At 36.2% G+C, this 27,137-nt stretch overlaps 1 protein-coding gene across 13 annotated transcripts in view; it reads left to right on the forward strand.

Annotated features, from left to right (window-relative positions):
- Window positions 1–27,137, forward strand: part of HERC1 (HECT and RLD domain containing E3 ubiquitin protein ligase family member 1) — a 103,944-nt gene that overhangs the window by 29,615 nt on the left and 47,192 nt on the right. For 12 of the 13 annotated variants that reach the window (XR_012837499.1, XM_075764898.1, XM_075764899.1 and 9 more), the window contains exons 12-30: window positions 1,728–1,893; window positions 2,678–2,803; window positions 4,037–4,258; window positions 5,465–5,617; window positions 5,820–5,952; window positions 6,456–6,647; window positions 7,832–8,053; window positions 8,916–9,089; window positions 10,603–10,717; window positions 10,821–10,941; window positions 13,083–13,254; window positions 15,346–15,652; window positions 17,022–17,142; window positions 17,423–17,474; window positions 23,428–23,699; window positions 24,024–24,239; window positions 24,325–24,445; window positions 25,407–25,644; window positions 26,640–26,833. Coding sequence is in view for 12 of the 13 variants with exons in the window: in XM_075764898.1 (XP_075621013.1) it covers window positions 1,728–1,893; window positions 2,678–2,803; window positions 4,037–4,258; window positions 5,465–5,617; window positions 5,820–5,952; window positions 6,456–6,647; window positions 7,832–8,053; window positions 8,916–9,089; window positions 10,603–10,717; window positions 10,821–10,941; window positions 13,083–13,254; window positions 15,346–15,652; window positions 17,022–17,142; window positions 17,423–17,474; window positions 23,428–23,699; window positions 24,024–24,239; window positions 24,325–24,445; window positions 25,407–25,644; window positions 26,640–26,833 (3,317 nt within the window). In the remaining variant the exon portion in view is untranslated. The remainder of the gene's footprint in view (window positions 1–1,727; window positions 1,894–2,677; window positions 2,804–4,036; window positions 4,259–5,464; window positions 5,618–5,819; window positions 5,953–6,455; window positions 6,648–7,831; window positions 8,054–8,915; window positions 9,090–10,602; window positions 10,718–10,820; window positions 10,942–13,082; window positions 13,255–15,345; window positions 15,653–17,021; window positions 17,143–17,422; window positions 17,475–23,427; window positions 23,700–24,023; window positions 24,240–24,324; window positions 24,446–25,406; window positions 25,645–26,639; window positions 26,834–27,137) is intronic. The other variant, XM_075764905.1, reaches the window with a different exon arrangement.

A 27,137-nucleotide genomic window follows, 5' to 3' on the forward strand; every position in this document is an offset into this window, starting at 1 on the left:
CTGGTTAGTCTTTCTTTAACAAGCATAAGTCTGGTTTATTTGCTCTTTCAGGTACTGTGTGCGTATAACACAGGAGCTTTATAGTGCCTCAGGTATAGCAGGATCTTTTGTCTGGAATTTATTTTAATTATGCACTGAATTAAATATTTTCTTTTAGAGTTATCCTTTAAAATACATTTTTCTATATAGTTGAAATGCAAGTACTATTTCTGTACATATTTCTGCTTTGTAAGTTCTTCCTCCTGTAACCAGTTTCAGTGGATGCTTACCGACTAATCTATTGATAAGCTGGGGCAAAAACCTCCTTTTCAAGTGCTAATCCATCAATCCATACATCGAGGTATTGACTAACACACGTATGATGCTCATACCAGGAGTTGTGTAGTTGCCATTGCGTTTTGAGTTGGGATCGATGCTCTGATAAAGCCCTGTTTCTATCAAAGGAATTAGGATATTTTTCTACAAACATTTTTAGCTTGTCGAGGGTAGACTATTTCCTTCTTGCATCTCAAGGTCTCTGATCACCACTGGAGAAATAGAAATCATTCAGAATGCATGTAAGACTTTTTTTAAAGGTCGTGTATGACACTGTTCAGCTTATGTCAAGTAGCATAACTGTGTTCCATCTGAACAAAATGGAGAAAGGCAGCTCAATTTTTTTCAGGAACTGGTTTGTCTATGAAACTTTGTAATGATGCGTAGTATTATAGTTACAGCAGTTTGCTTCTGATACAGAAAGAGGTTAGTACTGGACAATTTGGGATATTTCATGATCAGTTCCATATGGGTTGTTTTTTGGTTGGTTTGGGGGTTTTTTGGTGGGGGTTTTTTTTGGCTTTTTAAGGTATTCCATTAGTTTTGAGAATGCAAGCTGCTTCTCACAAACGTGAGATTCATAGACATGAAATGTCACTTAGATCTGAAATATATATGCAAGATGCATGTTCCTTGCTTTGGATTTGGGGAGCCTTTATGCATTTGTACGAATTTGTCTTTTCTGGAAGGTGCTCCAGAAAATTAAATCCAACAAAACTAAGCCTATTTTGAAAGTGCCGTGTTGACTAAAACAGCCTCTGGACAAATCATCAGTAATTGTTATTACAGCTTGCAGATTTAAGTCTCTTCACCAACAGTGACATTTTAAATACATTGCTATAAAATACAAAAGCATGAATGTTTCCTCCCTGACATTTGCAAAAAAGCACTATCAATATCAAAGATCCTCATGAATCTTTTGTCCTGGCTACAAAGTTTTTAGAAAGTTTTCTTTTTCAAGGCGACTAGAAATTAATATCCTGACTTTTTGTTTTTAATCTGATTGTTGTATTCCTAAATCTTCTGAGAGAAGCTTGCATTTGTTACTTAAAAGGTTTATTTTTTTTCCTTATGTGAAGAATACATTTGTCTGTCTATTTGTGCATTTTGGGATGATCTTGCCTCTTGAGTCGGGAACTCCTTTTTTAAACAAAATGCCTCTTGGAACTGTTGTCGACAAAGATCTTTTTCTCTACTCTGTTTTTGGTCTTTATACTTTTAAGAAGATTGGCAGTAGGTTTTTCAGAGAAGTTTCTTTAAAGTCCCAGTTGTAATTTACTTACCTTTCCGGTATGCAAAATAAAATGAGATTGATTAAAAATTAAATTAATTAAAAGCTTAGTGCACAAATAAGCAAAATGGAGTAAGGCTAATAATTGGAGAGATTAACAGGGGTGTATTTCTTTTTACAGGGAACATCATAATTTTCTTAAGTTGTGTTTGAAACTGCTTTCTAATCATCTTGCACTTGCATTGGCTGGAGGTGTAGCCACTAGCATTCTTGGCCGGCAAGCTGGTCCTCTTCGAAATTTGTTGTTTAGACTGATGGACTCCTCTGTCCCTGATGAAATTCAGGAAGTAAGTAATGCTTTTTTGTTTACATGTGAACATTCTACTACTCCCTCTTTCCCTCTTTCCCTCTTTCCCTCTTTCCCTCTTTCCCTCTTTCCCTCTTTCCCTCTTTCCCTCTTTCCCTCTTTCCCTCTTTCCCTCTTTCCCTCTTTCCCTCTTTCCCTCTTTCCCTCTTTCCCTCTTTCCCTCTTTCCCTCTTTCCCTCTTTCCCTCTTTCTTTCCCTCTTTCCCTCTTTCCCTCTCTGATTGTGTAATTAGAGATTTCTCTGACTTTCTGAACTTGGCATTCTGATGAACATGATTCTGACATACCGGTTTTACTCATTAAAGTTTTAAAATTTAATCACCATCACTGTTTTATCATCTGAAAACAGAGAAGAATGTTTTCATGACAATTTTAAAAAGCTACTTTTAGTTTGCAACATTGTAATTATGATTGCTTGTAATTATGAGACTAAAATGTTAATACTGTGGATTGAGTAACTAACTTTCTTGAGTAACTTTTCCTAAGATGGCACTCTTAAAGGAAAAAGCAACTTAGAAAGAATTTTGTATTGTTTTGACAGTACGTTGGTCTCATTTAACTCCTTCAGTGTACCACGTATCTCTGCATTACAGAATAAAAGATTAATGTGCTCTTGTGTGATGGAATTCTGACGGTAAATGAAATGAAGTGGATGTTTCGGATATATTATGTGTGATATACTGTATTTTTTAAAGATACAGTTGAGTTTATGCTTTTCCCCTCCCTCCCCCACTGAAAAAGTATTTTCTGCTACTCTAATTTTAGGTCGTAATTGAGACTCTGTCAGTAGGAGCAACTATGCTACTTCCTCCATTGCGAGAGAGAATGGAATTGCTACATTCTCTTCTACCCCAAGGTCCTGATAGATGGGAAAGCTTATCAAAAGGACAGGTAAGATCAAGTAAAAATATGCTGTGCTTTGAAAGCAGTTTTGTATTTATTTATTTTTTGCTAGAACATTTTGAACAGTGAGCCTCATTTGCAGAGTGCAAGCACGTTTTTGGTGAGATGCAGTGCAAAGCCCAGCTTAACAAAATCTGTAGCCTAAGTCAGAATCTAGCGAGGTAAGGAGCACTACGTGTTTCTTCAAGTGAAGCTTGACTACAGAAAGGCTAGGAGTTGCTGTGTTATTGTATCTAGACAAGTTTAAAGGTCAGATATTTTTGAGTACTAGGCTGATTTATTAAGTCTTGGTAACAGAAAATTAACTATTTTCTGGGAAGAATACTTGTATAATGCTTTTCCTACATGGTTTTCACCCTACTTTGCAAAGATGACTGGGATGTCCCTTTTTTTCTTTTTCTTTCTTGAATGTAAAGAACAGGAATTAATGTAGGTTAGGAGACTTGCTCAGTATCCTACAAATGGAAGGAAAGAAATTCAGCGATCATTTGTTCCTGTCCTTCAGGGCAGTAGGAATTGAAGCTTCAGCAGTAGACCTAGGTTAAAAAATGAGAGAAACTATTATTCAGTTCTGTACACGTTGGATCCTGGTCAAATCCTTTGTTTTGTAAACTATGGAATAGACTGTTTTACACTGATACTAAAACTATGAAGAAGAATCTTCTGGTTCTAATTTTCTAAAGATTTATGAAGATTAGTACTGGCACAAACTAAACCCCCCAACTGTTACTAGGGTAGAGCAAGTTTAGGTTTTTCAGGAATCAGAACCAGCAACAGTGGGGAACAGTACTGAAACTGAAGGTCATTACTCTGCATCTGCCATCTCCCTTGGTCTAACATAAGCTTGCCCTGCTTTTTACCCTTTTCCTTTTTCTTATGTATAGATTAGAATAATTGCTCCCCACCCCCCCACACCCCAAGTAATCAGATAATTAAAACAAAATGGAGAAACCATTTGATCCAATGTCTAATCTTTCTCTCTTAATCTCAGATTTTTACTAGGTATGGTCATGTAAGTTGGTATATTTATCTGTTCTTGAGTACTACAAATCTGCACAAAAAACTGTTTGGATTGTTTTGGCGTACAGTCCTCTAGCTTATTTTCACATCTCGCTAGAATATTTTTATTGCATAACTATGCCTGATGCTTTTTTCTTCTTAGCTCATTATTTTATCTTCGTTAACTAAGAGTATTTCTTGTGTCTAAACGTTTCTCTTTAGAGAATGCAATTGGATATTATTCTGACAAGCTTGCAGGATCACACCCATGTAGCTTCCCTACTTGGCTATAGCTCACCGTCTGATGCCACAGAAACTTCCTCCTTATGTATCAGCTATGGAAATCTCTCTGATCAAACGTATACTGTCCAGAGCAGTCATCCAGATACTCATCTAGCTGAAATCTTAATGAAGACTCTTTTAAGAAATTTGGGATTTTATACAGTATGTATAGGCCTTGTATTTATTTATTTTTTAAATGGTAATGAATTTTGAATACTTAGAAAAGTTAAAAGTTTTTCCCCACTTCCAGAAAATGGTGCTCTTTTTGTTTATCTAAAGTAACATTGCCATATGTATTTGTCTTGAGGTGGACTAAAATCAGTTAAATCATGTCTAACATCATGGTTCTAATTTTATTGTAGTGGTATTTATTGTTTAACTTGGCTTATGTAAGTGCAGGTGGTTTCATATCAGACTAAAATATTTTATTGCTCTTACTTTGGCTTCAGAATTTTTTGGAAGATAGAATGTAACACATCAAGCAAGTAGATTGTATGAAACTCTTTTTGTCAGTATAACCTCAGCCACCAGGGAAAGATAGGCGAACACCAGGAACGTGAATCTGTTTAATTAACTTCACTGGGGTAACTAGTTCAGCAAGTACAGGTCAGCCATCTTATTATATCTAGTCGGTCAAAAAGATTGTTCTTAGCTGTATAGCAGTAGAGGCTGATGAAAAGTTTAGGGGAGCATAGCAGCAAATAACTGACTCTTTCACCTTTTTATGCAACTAGCCAGTTAAATACAACAGCAAAAAGAAATCAGAGATTTTTACTTCTCTGGCATAGTATCCCTATCTCCTGAGGGTGAGGGTTGGTAAGTTTTTCGTTCTTTTCTCTAGACCTCCACCAGCCTTCTAGGTTGAGCTATCTACTTTAATTTTCTACTTGAAACTAACTCATTTTTTCAGTAGAATTCAGAAGGAAGTCAGGCAGCCATATACCTTCTGCCTCTTTTATTACCATCCCAGATAATACAAGGAAGGATTCTAATCTGAAACATTTTATGTATCAGCCCCCAATAAATTCTATTTCAATATATTCTGATTTTGGGGGTCAGGGTGCGGAGTGAGTTCTTGCATCCAGTTATCATTGGTGAGTTGAACAAAAAATATTTCTCCATCTGAAAGTACCCTTTTTAGAATAGAAATGTTTGCTTGACAACTATCACAATTACTACCAAATGATTGAAGTTTCAAGTTTAGTTATCTCATGATACACTTGACATGATCTGATTTCTTTGGTACTCACAGGTGCACACGGTAAAGGTGAAAAAGTTTGTTCTTAAGGTGATTGTCTTCAAATGCTATAATACTTTACTGAGTTAATTGTTCTTCCCCTGCCCTTCTCCCTTCTTTTGTCTTAATAGGACCAAGCCTTTGGAGAACTGGAAAAAAACAGTGACAAATTTTTACTGGGTACATCATCATCAGAAAACAGCCAACCTGCTCATCTTCATGAGCTTTTATGTTCGCTGCAGAAACAGTTGCTGGCTTATTGCCACATCAACAGTGTTAGTGAGGTGTGTGTCCTTATTTTTATCTTTCGGGGAGGGGGGGTGGAAATTAATGCAATATGCATGAGCACCAGGATGTTGAGAGATTCCTGTTGAAAATCTTCTGAGTTCGTGAAAACTAAACTGATATGTAACGAACCTCTTAAAAGTAATGAACCTCTTAAATACATTTACAGAATTATTCTTATGTTCATTTATTTCCTTCTAGAATTCCAGCAGTGTGGCACTCCTTCACAAACACCTTCAGCTTTTATTGCCTCATGCTACAGATATCTATTCCCGTTCTGCAACGCTCCTTAAGGAAAGCTCTTGGAATGGTAGTGTTGGGGAAAAACTGAGAGGTAAAGTTCATGTAAAAGTCAGTATGGTGGCACCATAAGCTTAGGGCAGTTCTTGTTTGGTTGGTTTTGAATAAGAAAATACGTTATTTTCCTTATATCTGCATAAAGGAGACATCCCAAGCCCTCCCCAAAGGAGGAGATTAAATGTCTACCCAAGGATAGTATCTGGTTCATGGTTTTGATAGAACATTTTGCATACAGGAAAAATACAGAATAGAGAGGATATTGACTCTGTGCATTATTCTTTCAGTTTCTTTAGTTCTAGATTTCTCTTTTTAAAAGTACTCTTTTTTTGAGATTACTGAAAAGTGTGGAAGTAAAATATGGAATGGATTAATAATTATTGAACAACACCACCCCCCCAATTCAACATGTACATTGAGACATTTTGAGGCAGCTGAAACACTTTTATGTACACACTTTCTGACTTGTTAAATTGTGCTTGAAATATAATTACATTTTGAATTATAATTATAGTTGTTGTGGGTTTTTTTCCTCTATAGATGTGATTTATGTATCAGCTGCTGGTAGTATGCTCTCTCAGATTGTCAACTCATTATTGTTACTGCCAGTATCAGTAGCTCGGCCTCTGTTGAGTTACCTGCTAGATCTGTTGCCACCTTTAGATCGTCTTAATAGACTGTTACCTGCTGCAGCCCTTTTAGAAGATCAAGAATTACAGTGGCCACTTCATGGTAAGTATAATGACTAACACACTTTTAATCTGAAAAATAAAGAATGACATACCACCTTTTTATAGTAGAAGTTTAACTTTCCCTTTAAAGATGGCACTTTTTTTTAAGCTGTCTTGCTACATCTCCTTTTCAAATTCTTAAATATATTAACATCCCTTTCTGTGAAATATTTTGAGCTGCAGGCAAACTTCTTTATTCTGTCAACCCAGAATTGACTGGAGTGGGAATCCAAGAGCAATATGGGAAATAAATATTGAACTGAAAATACTAAGTTTTTAATACATAAAAATACCATTCTTTACTTGTAAAAGAAACCCTGATTTTAGAATCACAGAATAATTAAAGTTGGAAGGAACCCATAAGGATCATCGAGCCCAACTACTTAGTCCACACAGGACTATTTAAAACTAAACCATATGACTAAGAGCATCGTCCAGATGTTCCTTGAACTGTCTGACAGGCTTGGTGCTGTGACCACTTTCTCAGGGAGCCTGTTCCAGGGACTGACCACCACCTCGGTGAAGAACCTTTTCCTAATGTCCAATCTGAACTTTCCCTCATGCAGCTAATAGATAATTTTGTTATGATCTATTCACTTTCACGTTCAAATTTTACTTTGGCTTTCCATTTCATGGCATAATAGAATTTTAACTTAAAATCATGAATTACCTGCTAAATTCCTGACCATGTACCACCAGATATTTCTGCTGTCAATGAAATAGAGATATAAACACAGAGGTAAAGCTACCAAAATTTGTGATAGGAGGTGCTATACTTATTTGCCATTCATTTAGTTTTTTTATTAATATTTTTGGCAAAGTTTTCTGCTTTTATTAAGTGCTGTTTCCAGTTGCATCATTTATCAATGTATGTTTATCAGAATGCAAAGAAACATGTATTTGACAAAATAGATGCTTGGACAGGGTTTAAAAGAGCCTTTACGTCTTTGAGTACGAACAGTTGTACCATGAATAGTGATGGCCTCTGCTGCTGCTGAAGTTACAATGTCCTACAATTTGTCCTAACTGCTGTTTCTTCAGTTCAGAGGTTGTTGACTGAGGGGCAAATCTGCTATTAACTGGGAAATATTAATGACATCTGCCATTAATTTTACTAATCTTGGAATTGCTTTTAACATCTAGGCAACAGTGACTAATTTGACAATTCATTGCTAATTCTTTTAGGTGGACCTGAATTAATTGATCCTGCTGGAGTGCCCTTACCGCAGCCTGCCCAGTCTTGGGTATGGCTTGTTGATCTAGAGAGAACTGTAGCTTTGCTTATTGGGCGGTGTCTTGGTGGCATGCTTCAGGGACCTCCAGTGTCCCCTGAGGAACAAGATACAGCCTATTGGTTGAAAACTCCACTTTTCAGTGATGGAGTGGAAATGGATATTCCTCATTTAGGTAAGCTGTTAAGTGCAAGTGTCTAATTGTCACTGTAAATATTTGTGTTCAGTTTTGAAATCTGATGATGTTTGAATAGGTCTGTGTACTTAAGGTTTTGTAGTAATACAAAACGTTGGAAAATGGATTATTAAGTTATGCTGCAGTTTACAAAGGGGCTTGGAAATGCATATGGAGGAAAAAAATTTGCAATTTCTCCATGAAGGAAGGAACATAGATTTCACTGAGTTCATTTTAAATGTTTTACTCTTAGATGCTCAGCAGTTAACAAACAGACCAGGGACTCCTCTTCATATTTATTATTGGAAAAGATTCTCTGAAATTGTACTCTAGTTAGAAAATGAAATTTAAATGCTGTTAAAAACAAACTTCAATTCTTCTGATCTACACGAAGTGTTAACAGGACTCAGCATTAGTATTTCTAGTCATCCCTTCCTATCTGAATAATGCACACACTTCTGCTTTTCTGTGGCCTCTTAGTTCACATCTCCTCCTTCCTCTGAGTAGACTACTTCAAGACTTATTTACAAGACATAATATTTTGAAATGGGTCCCTCTCTGAAAATACAAGGATTGCAAACGTATGGCTGTATAATTGAGGTAGAATTAATGATACAGAATTATGCTATTGAAGCAGAGTTGGATAATGCTTCTAAATCCTCATACGTTTTAGGTAAATTGTGACTCGAAGTCACTTTGTTCCTTTTCTACCGTGAGTTTGTAGTCGGACAATGAGATGTCTTGATTTTTTTTATTTTAAAAGAAAGTGGAGAGTGAAAGCTGCTTTATGTGCTTTTAGATAGATGCATGAAATCCTCAAAATTTGTGGAGTTTAACTTCTTATGTATTTCCCTTCTCTTAGACAAATGCATGAGCTCCTTATTAGAAGTGGCCCTGTCTGGAAATGAGGAACAAAAGCCATTTGATTATAAGCTGAGACCTGAGATTTCTGTCTATGTTGATTTGGCCTTGGGTTGTACAAAAGAGCCAGCAAGGAGCCTCTGGATCAGTATGCAAGACTATGCTGTTAGTAAAGGTAAGATGTTGAAAGTGTGTGTCTGTGTGTGTTTGGCAAACGTGTAGTTCAATGTTCTTTTCCCCTCCAAACTGGAAAAAAGAGACTCTTGTTTACTTTTACTCAGTTGTTGATGTTTCTCTTCTCTGAGTAGAGCAGGGCAAAACTTGGAATTAAAAAGCCAAATTGATGTGGGGGACATGGGGGTAGGCAAAGTGACTTGCAAAATATGTTAGGAACACGATGAAGGGGTAAGTCATCTTTTGCGTATCAAGTCTCTGAGAGGCTGGCCTGACGGTATTGATGGTTCTTCATGCTTATCGCCTAAAATCTGGGTTCCTGCTCAAGCTTCCCAGGTCTCCTTTTAATGAGATCCACTAAGCATTGCGGTTGCAGTGTAACTCTCCACTGGATCCAGAGATAGTTTTCTGTAGATCTGGCCAAGCTAGTCCAGATCAAGAAGACAGCAAATGGTGTGCCTCTTGAGAGCAACACAGGGAATTCTGTTGCAGAATTCCACAGAAGTAGTAATTCCAGTAAAAACTGTTTGCAAAATCTGAGATGAATGAGCTAATATGTTTTATTTTGGTTGTGGAATTGGATGTTTTAGAAGTTGATGTGGTTCTGCTCTGTTCACAATGCAAGCTGGCTGAAAGTTGTGTGGTGACAGTTAGCATAGCATCAAATGCAAAGTAATGGAACTTGCTGAGGAGCAGGTATGTTAGACTAAACTTTATGTGGCCAGGTGAGTTTATGTGATTTTTGCAGCAGTTTGCAAGCATTCATAGATAGTATTTAATTGAAAAAAGTATCATGAGGATATTTGTAAGGAAGTGGGACAGGAATATTTTTTCCCTCAAGAAAAATTATGGTGCCTCGTGGAGATTTGCTTGGCAGTTCAGTTATTTTATAGTAGAAGAATATTATTTTCATAATGGTTCTTTTTAAAGTGGGGGAAAATTATTTTGAAATTAAGAAGTCAGTTTCTGAAAATACTGGACGAACTTTAGTTTTGAGACCTGAAAACGTCTCTTGTTAATATTAGCAGTGAAGCTTGTGCTTGTGTTAATAGTTGGCTTTCCTACCGGAGATAAGGCTGTTTCATCACAAGAGGGTCAGCGAAATAATTCTTGAACGTGGTTTCAACCACGTGTAAAATAGCAGAAAGTCTCAAATATGGTGTGTTTCTAAACAAGTTCCATGTATATTAGTGGCTCAGTAAAGAGAAGCGCTCCAGTTCAGAATCCTTGCCTGAAGAGAGGTTGCACCCTAAGTTCAGCTCTTTGAGTCTGCTGGCAGTTTGTGTGCACGCCCTTGGCTGTTAGACTTAAGTACCTTGAGCAGACCAAAACACGTTTGTCTGAAGCAGTGTATTTTTGAGTTATTGATGCTAAACTTATTTCTTAAGCATTAAAAATACTTCTAAATTGAAAGATTGAAATGGCTGAAGGTTGGGGTTTTTTATGATGTCATTGAAAATATATTTCTTTGTTGGAAACAGTGGCTAGTTTTGATGAATCTTTTCTATTTTCAGATTGGGATACTGCAACTTTAAGTAATGAATCGCTCCTAGATACTGTGTCCAGGTTTGTTCTTGCAGCTCTTCTGAAACATACAAGTTTACTTAGTCAAGCTTGTGGTGAGAGCAGGCAAGTAACTTAAAGCTGCTTTTAAAAGTACAACTTCAATTTTAAAAAGAAAGTTTGTATGATTTTTTTTGTTTTTCCCCTTTTTGGGTCTTCTTTTTTATAGGTACCAGCCTGGCAAAGCCTTGGCAGAGGTATACCGTTGTGTATATAAAGTTCGAAGTCGCTTGCTTGCCTGCAAGAACATGGAACTTATCCAGACTAGATCATCCTCAAGAGACAGATGGGTAAGACTGTAAATCTCTTTCCAGTTCTTCAGGCTTTACTGTGTATTAAGAAAATAGTACATAATGTTAGTTGCATATATGTTGCTGGTATTTTTGTTCTACCTTGTTGAAACACTTCCAGGAGTTTTCATGTCAAAGTGGACAATGTATAATTAGGAGTCCATTAATCTGTAGTACATGTGGTACTAAATCAGTTGAAGCAGATGATCGATTAACAATGACTCAAGCACAGTCTGCAGCCTAGTTTTACCTGTAAACATAGCACTAGTATTCTGTACCGTAGAAGCCTGCAACTTAGATGTAGATTGCTTAGCTGTGTTGACCAGGCCACAGCTTAATCTGGCTGCCATTCCTGAGCCCAGCAGTTATCTGGCTCTCTGACCTCTGTCCCTCTCTGTATCTCTCTCTTCCCCTTCCCTGCCTTACTCACCCCTTTTTCCTTCCTCCCTGGCCAGATTCTCCTCTTAGTCCTAACATTACCTTAAGGCTTCTTGTCCTTGTCAGTCCTATATGAATAGTAGACATGATAGGACTGGGCCTGAAACTAACATGATGGCAACTTCTGAATCACTTTATTAACCCAGGTCAGAATCGATAATGGAAGTGTTTGTTGAATTACTCAGGGTTGGGGACTGTTAGGCATTACAAGGTAGTCCTTAAAGTAACATTAGGGTTTCTCTGATAGGATTTTTAATTGCTGTTTACAATATACAAGCGGGATAATTTTAATCAAGGAAATTTTCATGTGGCATCAGGATTACGAGGCTTTTTAGCTACATTGTAAAGCACTAGTGGTGCTTTTTAAAATCATGCATGTCTGTTTCCTTCTTTTAATTAACATTAAGGGATATGTGTCTTTGCCCCTTTCTTTCTCATGGTAAGGGTCTAACATATCTGCACTTCTGAAAGCATTGGGTGTAGTATGTGTACACAGTACAGTATGCATACATTAAGCTTGGTGGTTCTCTGGCTTAACAAGCAAATGAGTAGTCATTTTGTACACACGTAATAAACCTGTTTCTTCATGTTCATCTTGTAGCTGTTGTGTACGCTTACAGTCAAGTACTGTGTACTCTGTGTGTGCAATAAATTCCGTTACTCCCGGAAATCCTCAAGCTTATTGTGCAGGTGCAATACAGCAAATCTAAATGTATGCAGTAGATTTGTTGCTTCAGGGAGATCTCAGATATAATGCTATTGGGGAAAAAATAGCTGGTTTGCATTTGCATAGTATACACAGGCTTAATGATAGAATGAAAAGAGCAAATAAGAGATGCCTGTAAAATGGTGACCCATGATCTGCTGCTATCGAGACCACCTGTTGTTTTGGTAAGGAAAACTGCCAGGAGAGGGCAGGTGAATTATGCTGGTGGGATGTGGATGTCCCAAGGTTTGTAGGCTTAATTACTTTCAAAAGTATTCTAAACCCTCTAATGTAACTATATGTTTTATATTTAAAGCTTTGCCTTCTTCAGATTGTCTAAAGGTGTTTCTTGCATTAGAAAATTGTCTATTAGACTGTAAGTATTTCACTGGTCAGCGCTTATATCCTCAAATTGAAGGAAAGCATTAACCCAAATATATCCACTCAATCAAAAAACCTCTTTAAACTCAAATTCTAAGACTATTATTCTTCTTGTGCACCTCATATACTAATCTTTGATCTTGGGATATGCATCTGTTTAATTTCATTGAAATAAAAGGGAGGAAAAGGACTGCTAAGAATAAAAATTGGAACATATTTAGTATCACTGCAAGTAACAAAATCTTGTCCATCAAAGTAAGTTTTGTCATATTCATGTCCTTTTTAAAGGCAGAAAATTTTATGAGACAACAACATGTGGTTACTAAAGGTTTTGATGCTGAAGTATCAAAGTTTGACAATAGAGTCTAAGTAAGCATCACAGGGAGACATTTTTCTGCAAATAATCTGACTAACAGTTATTAAAGGAAAATTAAATTTTCCAACTTAAGTATTTAAAGCCTTGAATGTAAACAGCTGTCTGTTGGTTTTTTCACACAATATCCATAAGTATCTTTTTGATAGGGAAAAAACCTTATTAAATCCCTGTGTCCTTTTATGTTCATATTTCATTTTGGTGAGAATTAATTTCGTTGTATATTTTTTTTTTTTAATCAAGATGTTAGATAACCAAGAATCTGCTGATGTTGATACTCAAGAACATTCTTTTACTCGTACAATTGATGAAGAAGCAGAAATGGAGGAGCAGGCAGAACGTGACAGAGAAGAAGGACACCCAGAACAAGAAGATGAAGAGGAGGAAAGAGAACATGAAGTTATGACAGCTGGTAGTAAGTACTAGTTATGTGTGACAATAATATAATGTGCTTTGGAAGAACAATGTATTGTTGACTGTGAGGTAAAATGGAGAAATTATTTAAAAGATTATGAAAGATTTGTCTGCATATAGATTGTGAGAAGTTTGTTTTTGTGAAGTGGTGTAGTGCTTTTATTGGGTCAGAAGAGTCTTCTGATACAAGGGCATGTGAATACTAGGCAAGTGGTCTGCCTTTATGGGCAATTCTTAGGCCATCTGACATACACCAACTCTTCTTACATGCACTGTTTACAAGACTACTAGGTTTCATATTGTTTCCTCTAAACTTCTATTTAAACTTCTCCGAGTTTTCAACAGTATCTGTATGTAGAAGTTTTGCTGTGTTTGTATGTGTTAATCTTGTATGTAATAAGCTTTGAAGGGTAATGTGATTCTGAAGTTTGGAAACAAAACTGTTGTGGATAGCAATGGGCTGAGTTGGAATACACTTGTATCTTTGAATATCTCTTCTTGAATCTATTAATAACTTTGAGATTTTAGTCAAAGTTTGGTATTTGTAGCGCTATTTGCAATACTTTCTCATGGGTTGTCTAAAAAACTTGTTTAATTCTTCAGAAGATAGCTTGAAAAAGGTGAACTTCGCACACTTGTTATACTGACCTGGGCTTGTAATCAGGTTCAATGGTGTAATTAATACATAATTTTTCCAATTTTAGTGAAGCAACGTACAGTCACACTCAATTTTTTTTTCTATTGTTACCATAGTGTTCTCAAAGACAGAAATCATGTTAGCTGTTGAAAATTACTGTGGAATGTACGTAGGTTAAAAAAGAATATTGGCTGACTGGAAATATTTTCCATAGATCGATAATTTTCTTTTCCGAATATTGTTCCTCTGGGTACTGTTAGAACGTTTCTCTTTTTCCAGCCGCTGCTCTTGTCACCTGTTTTGTTGTCAATGTTCCCCATTAGGATTCCCACATTCCTGCTTGGGATCTTATAGACCAAAATGTATGTTACACCTTTAGTTTCTATACGATGCATCATCATATCCACAGTGCAGCAGGCTTTCCTGAAAGTGTACCGTGGTGTTGAAGTGCACATTCATGAGATGATTTATGGTTCTGGAAGGTGTACGTATACGTTACCTGTTCAGTAGATGCAAAATGCTTTTGCTGCTTGATAGGCAATTATCCTGGGCAAATGCTCACTGTTCTCAAATTCTACCTGGACAGAGTTGCTGGGTACAATAAAGGAAATGTATCCAGAAATAGCCAGCCAGACAGTAATGTTACATGCACAAATGAGTAGGAAGATGATGACTTTCTTACTGGAGATCCCAAGGGAAGCTAATCCTGACATGCAGAGTTCAGTTTGTGTCCTTGATGCCTTGCTGCTTCTAACTATTCAGATCAATGGAGGAAGCGTTTGGATTTACCTTTACCTTTCCAAAGGGGAACTGAACCTTTAAAATGAAAATGATTAAGTCAAGAGAGCTTTAGGTCTTTGGACAGAGATGATGCAGTCTCTGACACAGCTTCTTTAGAAGAATCTGGCACCCAAGAAAACAGCAGAATTAAGCAAAGTGAAGGCTATGAATTTTAATAGGATCTTCATTGTACTGACCAAAGCTAAAAAGCTAAAGCTGGAACTAGATGATCTTTAAGGTCCCTTCCAACGCAACCCATTCCATTCTAATAAAAGCCTGAAACTGTTCCAGTATTGAGTTACAGATATGCTGATGTCTGAATACAGATTTACAGAAGCATTACTTTATATGTGTCTGCTAAAGGCAAGCATGAAATAATCTCTTTCCTTTTGATGCTATCCAAACAGTGGTTGGGTTGCATGAAAGAGTGTTTAGTGTTCTGTGAAATTGCTTTGTCTTGTTCATTTTAAACTTAACATTGTGCAAATGCTTCATTTAACCTGTTTGCATGACTTCTTTTATAGCTTTGTTTTATTAATGTATTCTTCTACTGTTGGAAAAATATTCGTTGTTCTTTTTAGTGGGGCAGTTTTTGGCCCAAGATGTAGATGAATATTTCATTCTATGTAGCTTTGTCTAGAAGTTAAGACCTTTTTTTTGTGTTGCATGTTACAGAAATATTTCAATGTTTCCTATCAGCCCGTGAAGTAGCTCGCAGTCGGGATCGAGATAGGATGAACACTGGGACAGGGACTAGACTTGATGATCCAGCTCCTCAGTCTCAGCAGGAACGAAGAATCAGCACTGATCTGACAGAAGGCCAAGATGTATATACTGCTGCATGCAACTCTGTGATCCACAGATGTGCCTTGTTGATCTTAGGAGTAAGCCCTGTTATCGAGGAGCTCCAGAAACGAAGGGAAGATGGACAGTTACAGCAGCATCCCTCTACTACTCCAGAGGGGATCGGACTCATGACAAGGTGGGGTTTGCTGACTGCTTAGAAGAGTTAACTCTTCTCTGCTCCCTTTCTAATTGATTAAATAACCTCAGTTTTCCTCTGAGGATTCTTAGAAAATTTTTTTAAAATATTTTTATCTAAAGCAGTGTTATGCTTTTGTTGAGAATAGTGATTTTTCTCAATTTTCTTTGCCCACACTAACTAAACCTTAATAAGAGTTTTATTCTCTGTGGACCATATTTACTTTTCAAAGTTGAGCTTAGTGATAAATAGTAATGAAGTCCAGATCATCAGGTGTACAGATAATTTGAAGTAATTGGAAAAATTCTTTATTTTTCCTAAAATTTGTTTATGTGTTTGGATTTTTATGACCACATTTGTATTTTCTTGAACTTTAGCAAAGTCCTATGTAGTAGCATCAAAAAAAAAAAAATGTAGGATATGTTTAAAAGCAGAAGTTTCAAAGCCTATTATGAAAAAAAGTATCATTCATGACTGATTTTTTTAAATATTCCTAACATATTGGCACATGCAAGACACTGTTGTTAGATATTGGAGAATAACAAAATAAAGCCAGGCAGCTCATTGAATCAGAGAAGTGTGTAATTTAAATACTTTAAGTACTACATAATATATTTTAATTTTAATAAACTGATATATTCTTGGTAACACAGTTTTATTCTAAACTTGACCCATTTAAAGTTTTATTCTAGATACCTTTGTGCGAGCGTATTAGAATAAACGGAGGAATTGCGTAGTGGGTGCTTACTAGTGAGCTCCTGAGTCTGTTTAAGCTTCTAGGGTGCAGAAACTCTTCTCTGGTATTTTAAATGAAGATATTGATGGCAAGTTCAGAGAGACATTATATATGTTCAGTACCCTTTTATTCTTTTTGCCTCTTTTTGGAAATCTAGTCCCTAAAGCATGGGTAGCTGCCTCTGTCGTTGTCAAAGTGGCTTTCATCTCCAGCATATCAACTTTCGGATGCATTTTATGGGTGGGTTTTTAATAAGTTCAGTGCTTTTTCACCCACTTACTCTGTTTTCTTGTCCTCTCAGCTCAGAAGTGTTTCTGTATACTGTATGTAATACTTACCAAGGTACTTGAATGATCAGTCATTTCAGGTTGCCTTTTGTTTGGTTGACCAATAAGGGTGTTAAGAAGTAACAAAGTTTACTAATACCCTTTATAAGCATAATAATTGAAGCCATCAGACCACCTTTTTCCTCTTTGGTGTGGTCTTGTGCTGTTCTGTGATAGTCTGCTCCCAAATAAAACTGTGGTACCCACTAAATTTGACTATCAGCTCTTACTTTTGCCTAATTAATGTCAATATTTTCTTTCTCTGTGTGTGTGCATGCACACACAAATGCGCGTGCACCTGAAGCAGAAGTGAAAGTCTTACTGCAGAAAGTCGCTCAATCCATGCAAACTCGAATTACAGACTGATTAAGTCAAGAAGTGAATCTGATTTATCTCAGCCAGAATCAGATGAGGAAGGTTATTCACTGGTAAGTAAACTAGCATTATGTATTTTGAGATTGTCGATACAATATTTAGGTGGGAAGTACATCCTAAACATTTGTTTAGTACTGTGTTTCGGTATAGAAATCTCTTCTAATAACCACCATTGTTAAGAGAAAGTAATGGTGCTAAAAATGAATTGAAATTATTATAGCTCTGTTAACTTTCTCACTTTTATGGGTGAGGGATGCATTTTAAATACTCAAATATTATGCACCACATACATTCACATAAAGAAATGAGGCTTTTATTAATCTCTTAATCCAGAGTGGAAGACGAAATGTCGATTTGGATTTGGCATCATCACACAGAAAGAGGGGTAAGTTTTATTTTTTTTACCTAGTGAATATTGACCTGATAAATATGTTAGTATTTCTTAAGTTAAAATGTATTTGCAGTTAAATACAGTACGTAATAGCAATCGGGATGTTAAAACTGAGCATTTATAAGTAACATTTAAAATAAGTATCACCTACTGTTTGTTGTGCTGAGTTCCATTGCTTTGTGGCTTGGTTATAGTATTTCCTAGGTTATAACTATTTGGTTTAGTTTCTAGATTTGCGATACTCTTATGAAGCAAGTGAGGATTTCTGTGAGGTCAGGTGAATTAGGAACTTTCATTTTGTTTTCACTCACGTGACTTCAGGAAGAAAAAATTGGCAGAGAAGTTCAGTATCAAGTGGAACACTCTATTCTTGTGCTAACAATGAACTTTTACCATGAAATGTGCTGTGAACATGGAGAACTCGTATCCAGAAAATACCGCTTCAATTTTTGCCTCAACACAAGCACACCTACAGAACTAAGCAACTGCTTCTTCCATTACTCCAATATAAATCAGATTTTTAGCTTTTGTACTCTTTTTTGTTGCTGCTTCATTCTGGGGAATCTCAATGAGCTTATTCAACTAAGGTAGTGGAGGGAGCAAAGGATGTTTGTGTACACAAAGGCCAAAAAGTCCTGCTTTACTCTGGATGATACAGAGTCTCTGCTAGAATCACAACTTATGTCTATTGTGTCTGTAAAAATCTTGGGAAGAGGATAACAAGAATTAGGTTGGGTTGTGATATGCTTTAATTACAGAAGCCTTAATACTATTTGGTAATGTAAGAGCATCTGAATTTGCTACATTTGTTAAGAATTGAAGGACTAGGAAAAAAACTAGTTTCCTGTTCATGGCAAGTAAGCCACCGTAGAAGAGATGACCTACAGAAGCCTACAGCATTGTTCCTCAGGATGTTCTCCAGCTGGATTTTTAAGTGCTACCAAAGTCAGATTGCCTTGAAGCAACCATTAGACACGTTACTGAGAAACAAGCAGGATATTTTTATTTGTTAGGGATTTTTTTAAGATGTTCTTTCCATACGCACATTCGTAGCTTGTGCTGCTATGACTTCCACATAAGATCTCCTTTTGAGTGGAAGACGTGGAGGGCTTTATGCCCCTCCGAATGAGGAGAGGGAGAGGAAGGAAACATGTATGCCATATAGATGCTAGAGAAGATCTCTATTTTGAGTGCAGAGGATAGTTGTGCGTTACAACAGAAGTATACATGGGAAACACTTCTCAAATTGCAATTAGTAAAGGAAAGCCTCCTGGTTTTTCTTGTCTTTCTTTATACAAAGCAACAGTAAACATTGTTGCTTTAAGGGACTTACAGCTGAACTTTTCAAATTTTTATTGGATTGACTGTAGATTTGACAGTGTTAGGTGGGAAAAAAACAAGTGGAATCTTAAAGAAGCACCGTAGGAACTGCTTCTCATTTCTTTCAGTTGAAGTTTATTATTCAACAAGTTCAATCATGTTTCCTTTCACATGTGGTGTTTAGAGTAATACCTTACTGCAGTTTGCAGCAGTTCCTTGAAAGTATTTGTTCTTTTAAGTGTGTCTCTGTAAACTGTGTGAAGGAAGTTGACAAGCAGAGCTAATTGGAAAGCACTTTTTTTTTTCCCTGAAGAAATTTCCTTCTATCACCACTGGTTTTTTCCTGTAGGCTGTGCTATTTTTGAGACTTAAGAGGGACTTTTCACTTAAAAAAAATAAAATCCTTACTATATGGACACGAAGTTCCTCCCATCTTTTCTTTTACAAGTTTATGAGAATTTATCCACACTATTTGTTACAGAACCATGGCCACACAGGATGTTTCCAGCTGAGGTTAATTTATCCTCAGCTGTACTCTATGCAGAGTATTTGATCCTTGCAAAGTTGTCAAATTAATGTAGTGTGTATAGGGTGTCGGTGAGTTGTTCTTTTGTAACAGGCAAGAGAGTAATTCCCTCTGGAGTGGACTGGCTTATTTTAGAACTTCAGTTTATTGAATGCAGCAACTTGTTATTCCAAATTCAGATCACATTTCCTTAATAATTGAATCTCTTTATTGGTTATAGTCTGATTTTTATGGTATGGAAGCAGTTCTTATTCATAAATTGCAATATAGAAAACTAGCAGTAGAAAAACTACTAATACTGTAAGTATGGTCTTGCAGATGGGTATGAATGGAATGCGTTCTCTTTTTACTCTTAGCCACTCAGTCCAATCTTTAATCTAATTGCCTTCTTCCTTCATTTATTGCGTCTGTTCAGAAATACAACTGCGGTATTCCTACTTCAGTCCGAGGATCCTTTGAGTATCTTGTTCCTTGCTATTATTTAGTTATTTTTGAATTAGTAAACTTTTGATTGAAAGATTGTGCTTGAGTAAGGGTTGTAAACATGTATCGCTGTATGCATGGAACTGTGTTAAAGGAGTTTCCCCCCCTGAAAAGAAGGTGGAGAATTTGGAAAGTCTGTTACCTAGGCTATACTAATTCAAAACAAGAGTAAATATTTTTTTCCCCAAAACTTTGCCGCTTGATATATTGTTGTATTGATTGAGATGAGACTCATCATTTAAGTCTAAGTCAAAATAATGTGAGGAAGAGATTTTATGAATATGTTACCTTTTGTTTCAAATGTCTGCTTTTGTCTTCTGATTCTTGTGTGGTTTAGTGTATTTACTCGTTTTTGGCCAGTTGAGCCCCAGAAAAAAGAAGAGCTTCAAGCAAGTAACTGATGGCATGTTTATTTTTTGTCTCTATAGCTTCCCTACATATTTTGTTTTATGAAGTGTGTATTGCAGCTGTGCCACATTCATTTAGAAAACTCATTCTTACAAGCTGGCTTATAAAGACAAGTAAACTTTTTGGTTTTTACTGTAAGCTTAAAGCTTATTCTTATGTGCAACTCTGTTCATGTGATTGTAGAGGCTTATGGAAGTGCTAAGCTGCAATCAATTCTGTGTAACTGATATTACACAGAATCATGCTAAGCTCTAATATACAATCATACTTTTGAATCTTCTATTGATATTTAACATCTTGAAGGAAAAAAACTACTTTGTTTTAGATTTGTGTGCCCTAATTAAATGTTTTTAATTGTGAAGTATACTACTTGGACTTCTGACACCTTTGTTTTTAAACTCAGTTTTCATTGTAACTTCTCTTGTTTTATGTTTAATCGGTATCTCATAAATGTTGGACTTTTCTCCTAATTTGAAACAATTTTAAATTGTTCTCACATTTAAACATTCTTGCATTTAATACTAAAACTATTAGCTAAGACCTCGTTGTTTTTCAAATATTCAGTAGTTTAGGTTTTTATTAATATATGGTGGGGTTTTTTTCTTACAAGATTTCTTACTAAGTTTTCTTCAGATGTTCTGTTAATCCTTGAAAGGTCTCCTAAAGCTTATGGTTTAAGACATTGGAATTGCTTTTTGTTTCTTTACAAATCCTTTGGTTCTGTGCTGTGCTTCATAGTGACGTAGTGTAGGACAGTTAGAGGATAGGAAGCTAATGTCACTTTGGGATGATGTCAGCTCTCCTGCTGTTGAAAGACTAGGGTTTAAGGAGGCTTTTGAGGTAGTTTTTACTATGTAGGCAACATTTTGTGGACTTGATAATGATTTGACTATACTTCCTGTAGGAAGTCTGAGGCTTCATTTATCCTCTCCCTTGGACTCTGTTCACCGTGCATATGCTAGGAAACTCCTTCCTACATGAAGCTGAGTATTTTAGCACCCTTTTATTCTACTGTGTCCTGTTTATCTTATGTTTCTCACCTGTCACTTCGGCATATAACTTAGTTTTTAATTAGAGAGGTTTAAAACAAGTATTAAAAGAATTAATATTAAAATTAGGGTAAGGTGGTATCTGTCTTTATTTTGTTTTAAATATTGTCTCCAGGTATATATTGTAAAATTGAGTAAATTTTAAATATTGGTTTTGTTTGGAATTTAAACAATTGGAATTGTTTAAAATTCTTTAAATTCTTTCACAGTAAATGTGACAAAATAGATTGTTCTCTGTAAACCTGGTAACATTGCTGTGTTACATAAACCAGCAGAAATAAGGAAATTAGATTACACTTTGAAAAGTTGTGTTTAACCTTAATCTTTGCATTATCCAAAATAAATTTGTGTATGTATATTTTTGCCAAATACCTAGTAAGACCTAAGTACCGTGATGGTTCTTTCTGAAGCCATTGCAGTCTGTTTAGTAGCAAGTGTAAGGAATACCATGCAAATGCACATGAACACTATTTACAGAAAAGGGCATGAAATGTGAACAGGTGTTCGTAGCCCTGACAATTACATTTTTTGTCATCTAAGTGGAGATTAATGACCTAGTTTGCAAAGGAAAAGCAAAATTTCAGAGTGTTTTGCATTGGTAAGTTGCGTGAAGGTGCAAATTGTGACCTGCAATGACAGGTTGGTTGACAGAATAATAGCATTTTGCCTTTATCTCAGGAAAAGAATGGTGTGGAATGGTTGCTAGGAGAGTTGTCCTAAGTTCAAAAACTGATGTGTCTGTCTTTCATTGTTCCTACGAGCAGCTGCTTACAGAGCTGCTGCAGAGTGGGCGGTCTTTAAAGGAGGCCCTGAAACAAGTGTCCAGCTGTTACCATTGGAACTCAGCCTTGCTGATGAAAGAAAGCGTTCAACAGATGAATATCTGTGAATTTGTGTGACTTTTTCCTGAAAGTGGCTGTGTTTAATAATGCTTGAGGCCGATACCCTGCAGACAGATTTTAAAAACGGAAGTGTTAATGTAGATTTGTATGAGTACTGTGAGTGGGTTGTGGTTCTCCAAATTATATCTGTAGTTCATTGTTCACAAGAGTCGTTAATATTTAAAAATACTATGTAGATTATTTAAGATAATTCAAACTAGAATTTCAAAGTGAGTTTAAATATACATTAGGTTTGCACGTAGGTCTCCAGACATTACCTGTCTATACAGATGGAAAGTTCCTTTGCGCAGGGTCTGCCCTTCTTGTAAAACTTTGCATAGCTCCAAGTCGGCTAACAGCATTTACAAAAACAATAAAATACCAACTTCTCTGTTGATATGTATATTTAACTGATGCATATCAGTTAACTGCTGATGAAGGTATGACTTCAATGACATTGCACTCATTTGTGCCAGGGATAGAGTTCTAGCAAAATTCTTTTGGAAGTGAGATCAAATGTAAGTTCAGTGCTGCAGATTGATGACTGATGCTCCGTTGAGGAACTACATTTATTACTGACAGTAAAGGTTCAGGTAGTGTAGTGACATGCTGCTGTAATAGGAAATACTTGAAAATAGACTTGTGAAATTGCTAGATGATGGAAGATATAGATCTAATACATGCTGTAGGTAGTATTTAATATACACGTCTCTCTATCTTGAATCATAACAAAGTAAATGCTCTCTGTTACTCTAAAATAAAAAATTTTCTGTTCCCTTCTGCAGTCATGAATTCTGTAAAAAAAAAATTCTCATCCAAAATAACATTGTGCTTTTGCAAAACTATAAAATATATAGTGACTTGATTAAAACCAAAAAACATGCTTATGGTTAGACCTTAAAATAAATATACCAAGTGCACAGTTTCTGTTGTAGCAGATCTTTTCCTTACTATTTTGTCATTTAGTTGCAAAGCATTTTTATTCAGTGTTCTAGCTTAAAGCTGAGCAGTTTGAGTGGCTTCTATCTTTTTGTTTTTTTCACTTGGCGGCGTGTTGCAATACTGCTTAACATAATTAAAAGAAATACAGCCTTTCCTTTAGGGAAATTGCTGTGAATTTAAATCAAGTGTTTTGCTCTAAGTTGCTTAATGCATGGTTTAATTAACATGAATATCCATTTTCCACCTGTATGACTAGCAGCAGTTCAGTCTTTACCTACTGTCAAAATGTGTTACCTGGTGAATTGGAATTTATGAGACTTCATTATGTACGCTTTTAGGAGCAATACACAGTCAAGTGGAACCTTTAAGTGACTCATGGGCTCGACTAAAACACAGCAGAGATTGGTTACACACTTCTTCCTACTCATTTGTTGAGTCCGATTTTGATCTCTCAAGATCCCTTGGAGTTCATACTCTGATTGAAAATGTTGTCAGCTTTGTAAGTGGAGATGTGGGAAACTCGCCAGGATTTAAAGAACCAGAGGAAAGTATGTCCACCAGTCCACAAGCGTCAATAATTGCAATGGAGCAGCAGCAGTTGAGGGCTGAGGTAATTATCAGTTTAACCCCCTTTCTTATTCTTCATACATTATGCTCATTTTATGGAATTTTTTTTTTTTTTAAACATTGTCCAAATTCTGTCTATTAAGGACATTTTTCTTCTCTTTTCTGATAAAATATCTTAACAGGAACTGGGAACCTTATGTGAATAAACTTTAAAACAAAACTTAAAGAATTCCCTTATTTTTAAAAAAAAAAAGCGTTGAGAAAACAGCTGCCTCATTCGTTCTCACTTGTGGTTGGTGATGATCTAATTCTAATTTCTAAGGATACTTCGTACTTAATACTGGTTTTTGCCTGACTTTATTTTTAGCTTCGTCTGGAAGCACTTCATCAGATTTTAGTGCTTCTATCAGGGATGGAGGAAAAAGGCAGTGTGCCAGTAATGGGAAGTCGTCAAGTACCAGGATTTCAGTCTTCTTCATTGCTTACTTCTGTTAGACTACAATTTCTTGCTGGCTGCTTTGGTTTGGGCACTGTAGGACATGCAGGCGCCAAAGGAGAGAGTGTAAGATTGCATCACTACCAGGTATGTACTTTTATAGTTTCTGCTGTTTCAATAACTGGGTGATAAAAATGTATTAGTCCTTATAACGTTTATTTGTTTGAACCAGGATGGTATCAGAGCAGCTAAGAGAAGTATTCAAATTGAAATACAAGTGGCTGTGCACAAAATTTACCAGCAATTATCTGCTACGTTAGAAAGAGCTCTGCAAGCTAATAAACATCACATAGGTAAGTGAAAACCAGATTTGCAAAATATGTCCTCTCATATACAGTACAACAGCGTAGATGTTTAACAAAGCAGACTTTGGTATTAGTCACCAGAATTCATTGAAGTATCTGTCTGAATTCATTTCCTGAGAGAGAAGCTTTTTAACCTGTTTCTGTCTGAATTTTCTTGAAATGTTAGCCCTTTTTATTTTAAGACATTTAAGTATTGTCAGCCTTTCTGTTCCACATACCACAATATTCCAGTCACCCATGTCTTTGGCGCTTCAAAGGGATTTTTAGTTTTTTCAGGGATAAGCAGTTTTCTGAAGTTATGAAGAGTTTCCAATCTTTTTTCTTTCGTTTAAGTGAACTGTCCTTAAACCCAAACCCAAAGAACAGGGCATCTTGCCTGTTTTGGAATCCCATTCTCCTGGCCTTCTATACCCAGGTGTTACTGTGTGCTTTCATCCTTATGGGATATCTGGAGCTCTTTGTGCCTTTGTACATACCCTGACTGAGAGCTTCAGTACAGAAGAGTGTTCTATAATTTACTTTGTTGGTAGAGCCTAATGGGCACTCTTACTTGAATTGTTTTGTTGTTTCACTTACAAATGAAATCGAATTGAAAGAAATTTCTTGAGAAGCAGCTTGAAGTACAAGTAGAAGATTAAGTATTTCACCCAGTTATCCTTACCCTGGAGAGAAGATTCCGGTTTGAGATTTAGCCTCAGAACATATACATCACAAACTAGATCTGCATGATATTCTTCCTTGGACAACCTTGACACAGAGGTTGCATTGAGTTAAAGGGAGCTACAATGGTACATCAGAAAGACTACCTCAAAGTGTTTGATGAAGAATTCTAGCTCTTTACTTGATAAATCAATGAATTAAATTTTATTTTAAAAATAATCTGCTGTTGTTCTTAGTATTCTTACTCTGAACAGCTTATTAATTAAAACCAACTTCATTTTAATCTTAGAAGCACAACAGCGTCTTCTGTTGGTAACAGTCTTTGCTCTAAGTGTACACTATCAGCCTGTTGACGTCTCCTTGGCCATTTCCACTGGTCTGCTAAATGTGCTATCACAGTTGTGTGGCACAGACACCATGTTAGGACAACCGCTGCAGTTGCTGCCCAAAACTGGTATTTCTCAGCTCAGCACGGCTTTGAAAGTAGCCAGTACAAGACTACTTCAGATCCTCGCTATCACCACAGGGTAAGGACACAATGCTCCCTTGCTTTCAGAAAACTTGATCATTAAGCTTTACAGCATCCTTTAAAAATAACTTTTCTTTTGTGTGACGTCTCTTTAGGACAATAAATGTTTAGAAGCATATTAAGTGAAGGGGGGGAAAAAGAGTAGTCGCATTATTCATAAGAAAGATGCACATAAGACTGATAAATATTTTTAAATTGTGAGGAGTTTGGACCAGAATAGTTAGAACTTTATGGTCTGTAAACAGTGCATTCTCGTATTCACCATTTTTCTCGTTTGGCTTTGCATCTAGATCTGTTTAGTTGATATGATGAGGCTTTCTGTTGTTGCGTAGAAGTTGTTTGTGTAAAAGCGATACCAATAATGTGGTAGGAGTTCTTCAGAGCAGTCCATTGTGCTTTTTTTTCGGAATACAAAGTAATTTCTTGAGGAATACTGGCTTATGCTAGACCAGGGAACAGCATCCAAAATCCTATCAACACTTAAATATTTAGTTTAACTTGGTAAAGAAAAAAGCAGTGGAGAAAGTATTTTCTATTTACAGCAAGAGTATTATTTAATATTCAGTATATGCATCTTCATTTCAGTGTTCATACAACACATCACATTTACCTGCTAAATCCATTACGTAAAACAAACCACCAAAACCAGAAAAATTAACCACAAAACCAACACCCTATCTTTGGGAGTTAGAATGGGATTATGTTTGACTAATTTGTTCTTTTTTCCCTAGGAAGTACTGGAAACGTATCCTTTGATTCCAAAGATTGGACAGTTTTGAAGTGTCTTAAAAATAGGGTTCAAATAAGAATAATCCGCCAAGCATATGGTGGAGGAGGAGGAGAAGTAACCTGCTGCAATAGAATGAATTAGCATTAGTGCTGCATTAGGCCCAGTTGTCACTTGCACTGAGTTTATAGTTGTGTCTTTATGTTATTGTTCCTTGGATCAACTCTCAAATACTCTTATATTTACTTTTGTGTGTGTGTATATAGAACCTATGCTGACAAACTGAGCCCAAAGGTGGTCCAGTCTTTGCTGGATTTATTATGCAGCCAGCTGAAGAACTTGTTATCACAAGCTGGTGTGATGCTTATGGCTTCCTTTGGAGAAGGGGAAGGTGAGGAAGATGAAGTAGACTCAAAAAAGTCAGAATCAAATGGAGATAATGAGAAGAGAGACTTCAGAGGTAATTGTACAATTTTGAAATACCAGAAAACATAGTAAAAGAAACCACTGAATGCTGAGGGCCTCACCCAGTCTACTGTATTGATTATTGTTAGGTCATTCTTAAATCTGTAAATTATATTAAAGAAAGTCATCAAATCATTTTGTGCTCAATTCAGATGTATATAGACTTGATACATAGATCAGTTTAAAGGTAGGAGCAGGTTGAGAATAAGAATTACTTCATCTGGTTTGGAATTAGGAGGAGAATACTGTTTTCCTCAAAAAATGAGTTATTTGTAGTAGTGTTTTTCATAAATGAGGTC

The sequence above is a fragment of the Balearica regulorum genome, chromosome 12 (assembly GCF_011004875.1).
Source record: "Balearica regulorum gibbericeps isolate bBalReg1 chromosome 12, bBalReg1.pri, whole genome shotgun sequence".
NCBI classification, from domain to species: Eukaryota; Metazoa; Chordata; class Aves; order Gruiformes; family Gruidae; genus Balearica; species Balearica regulorum.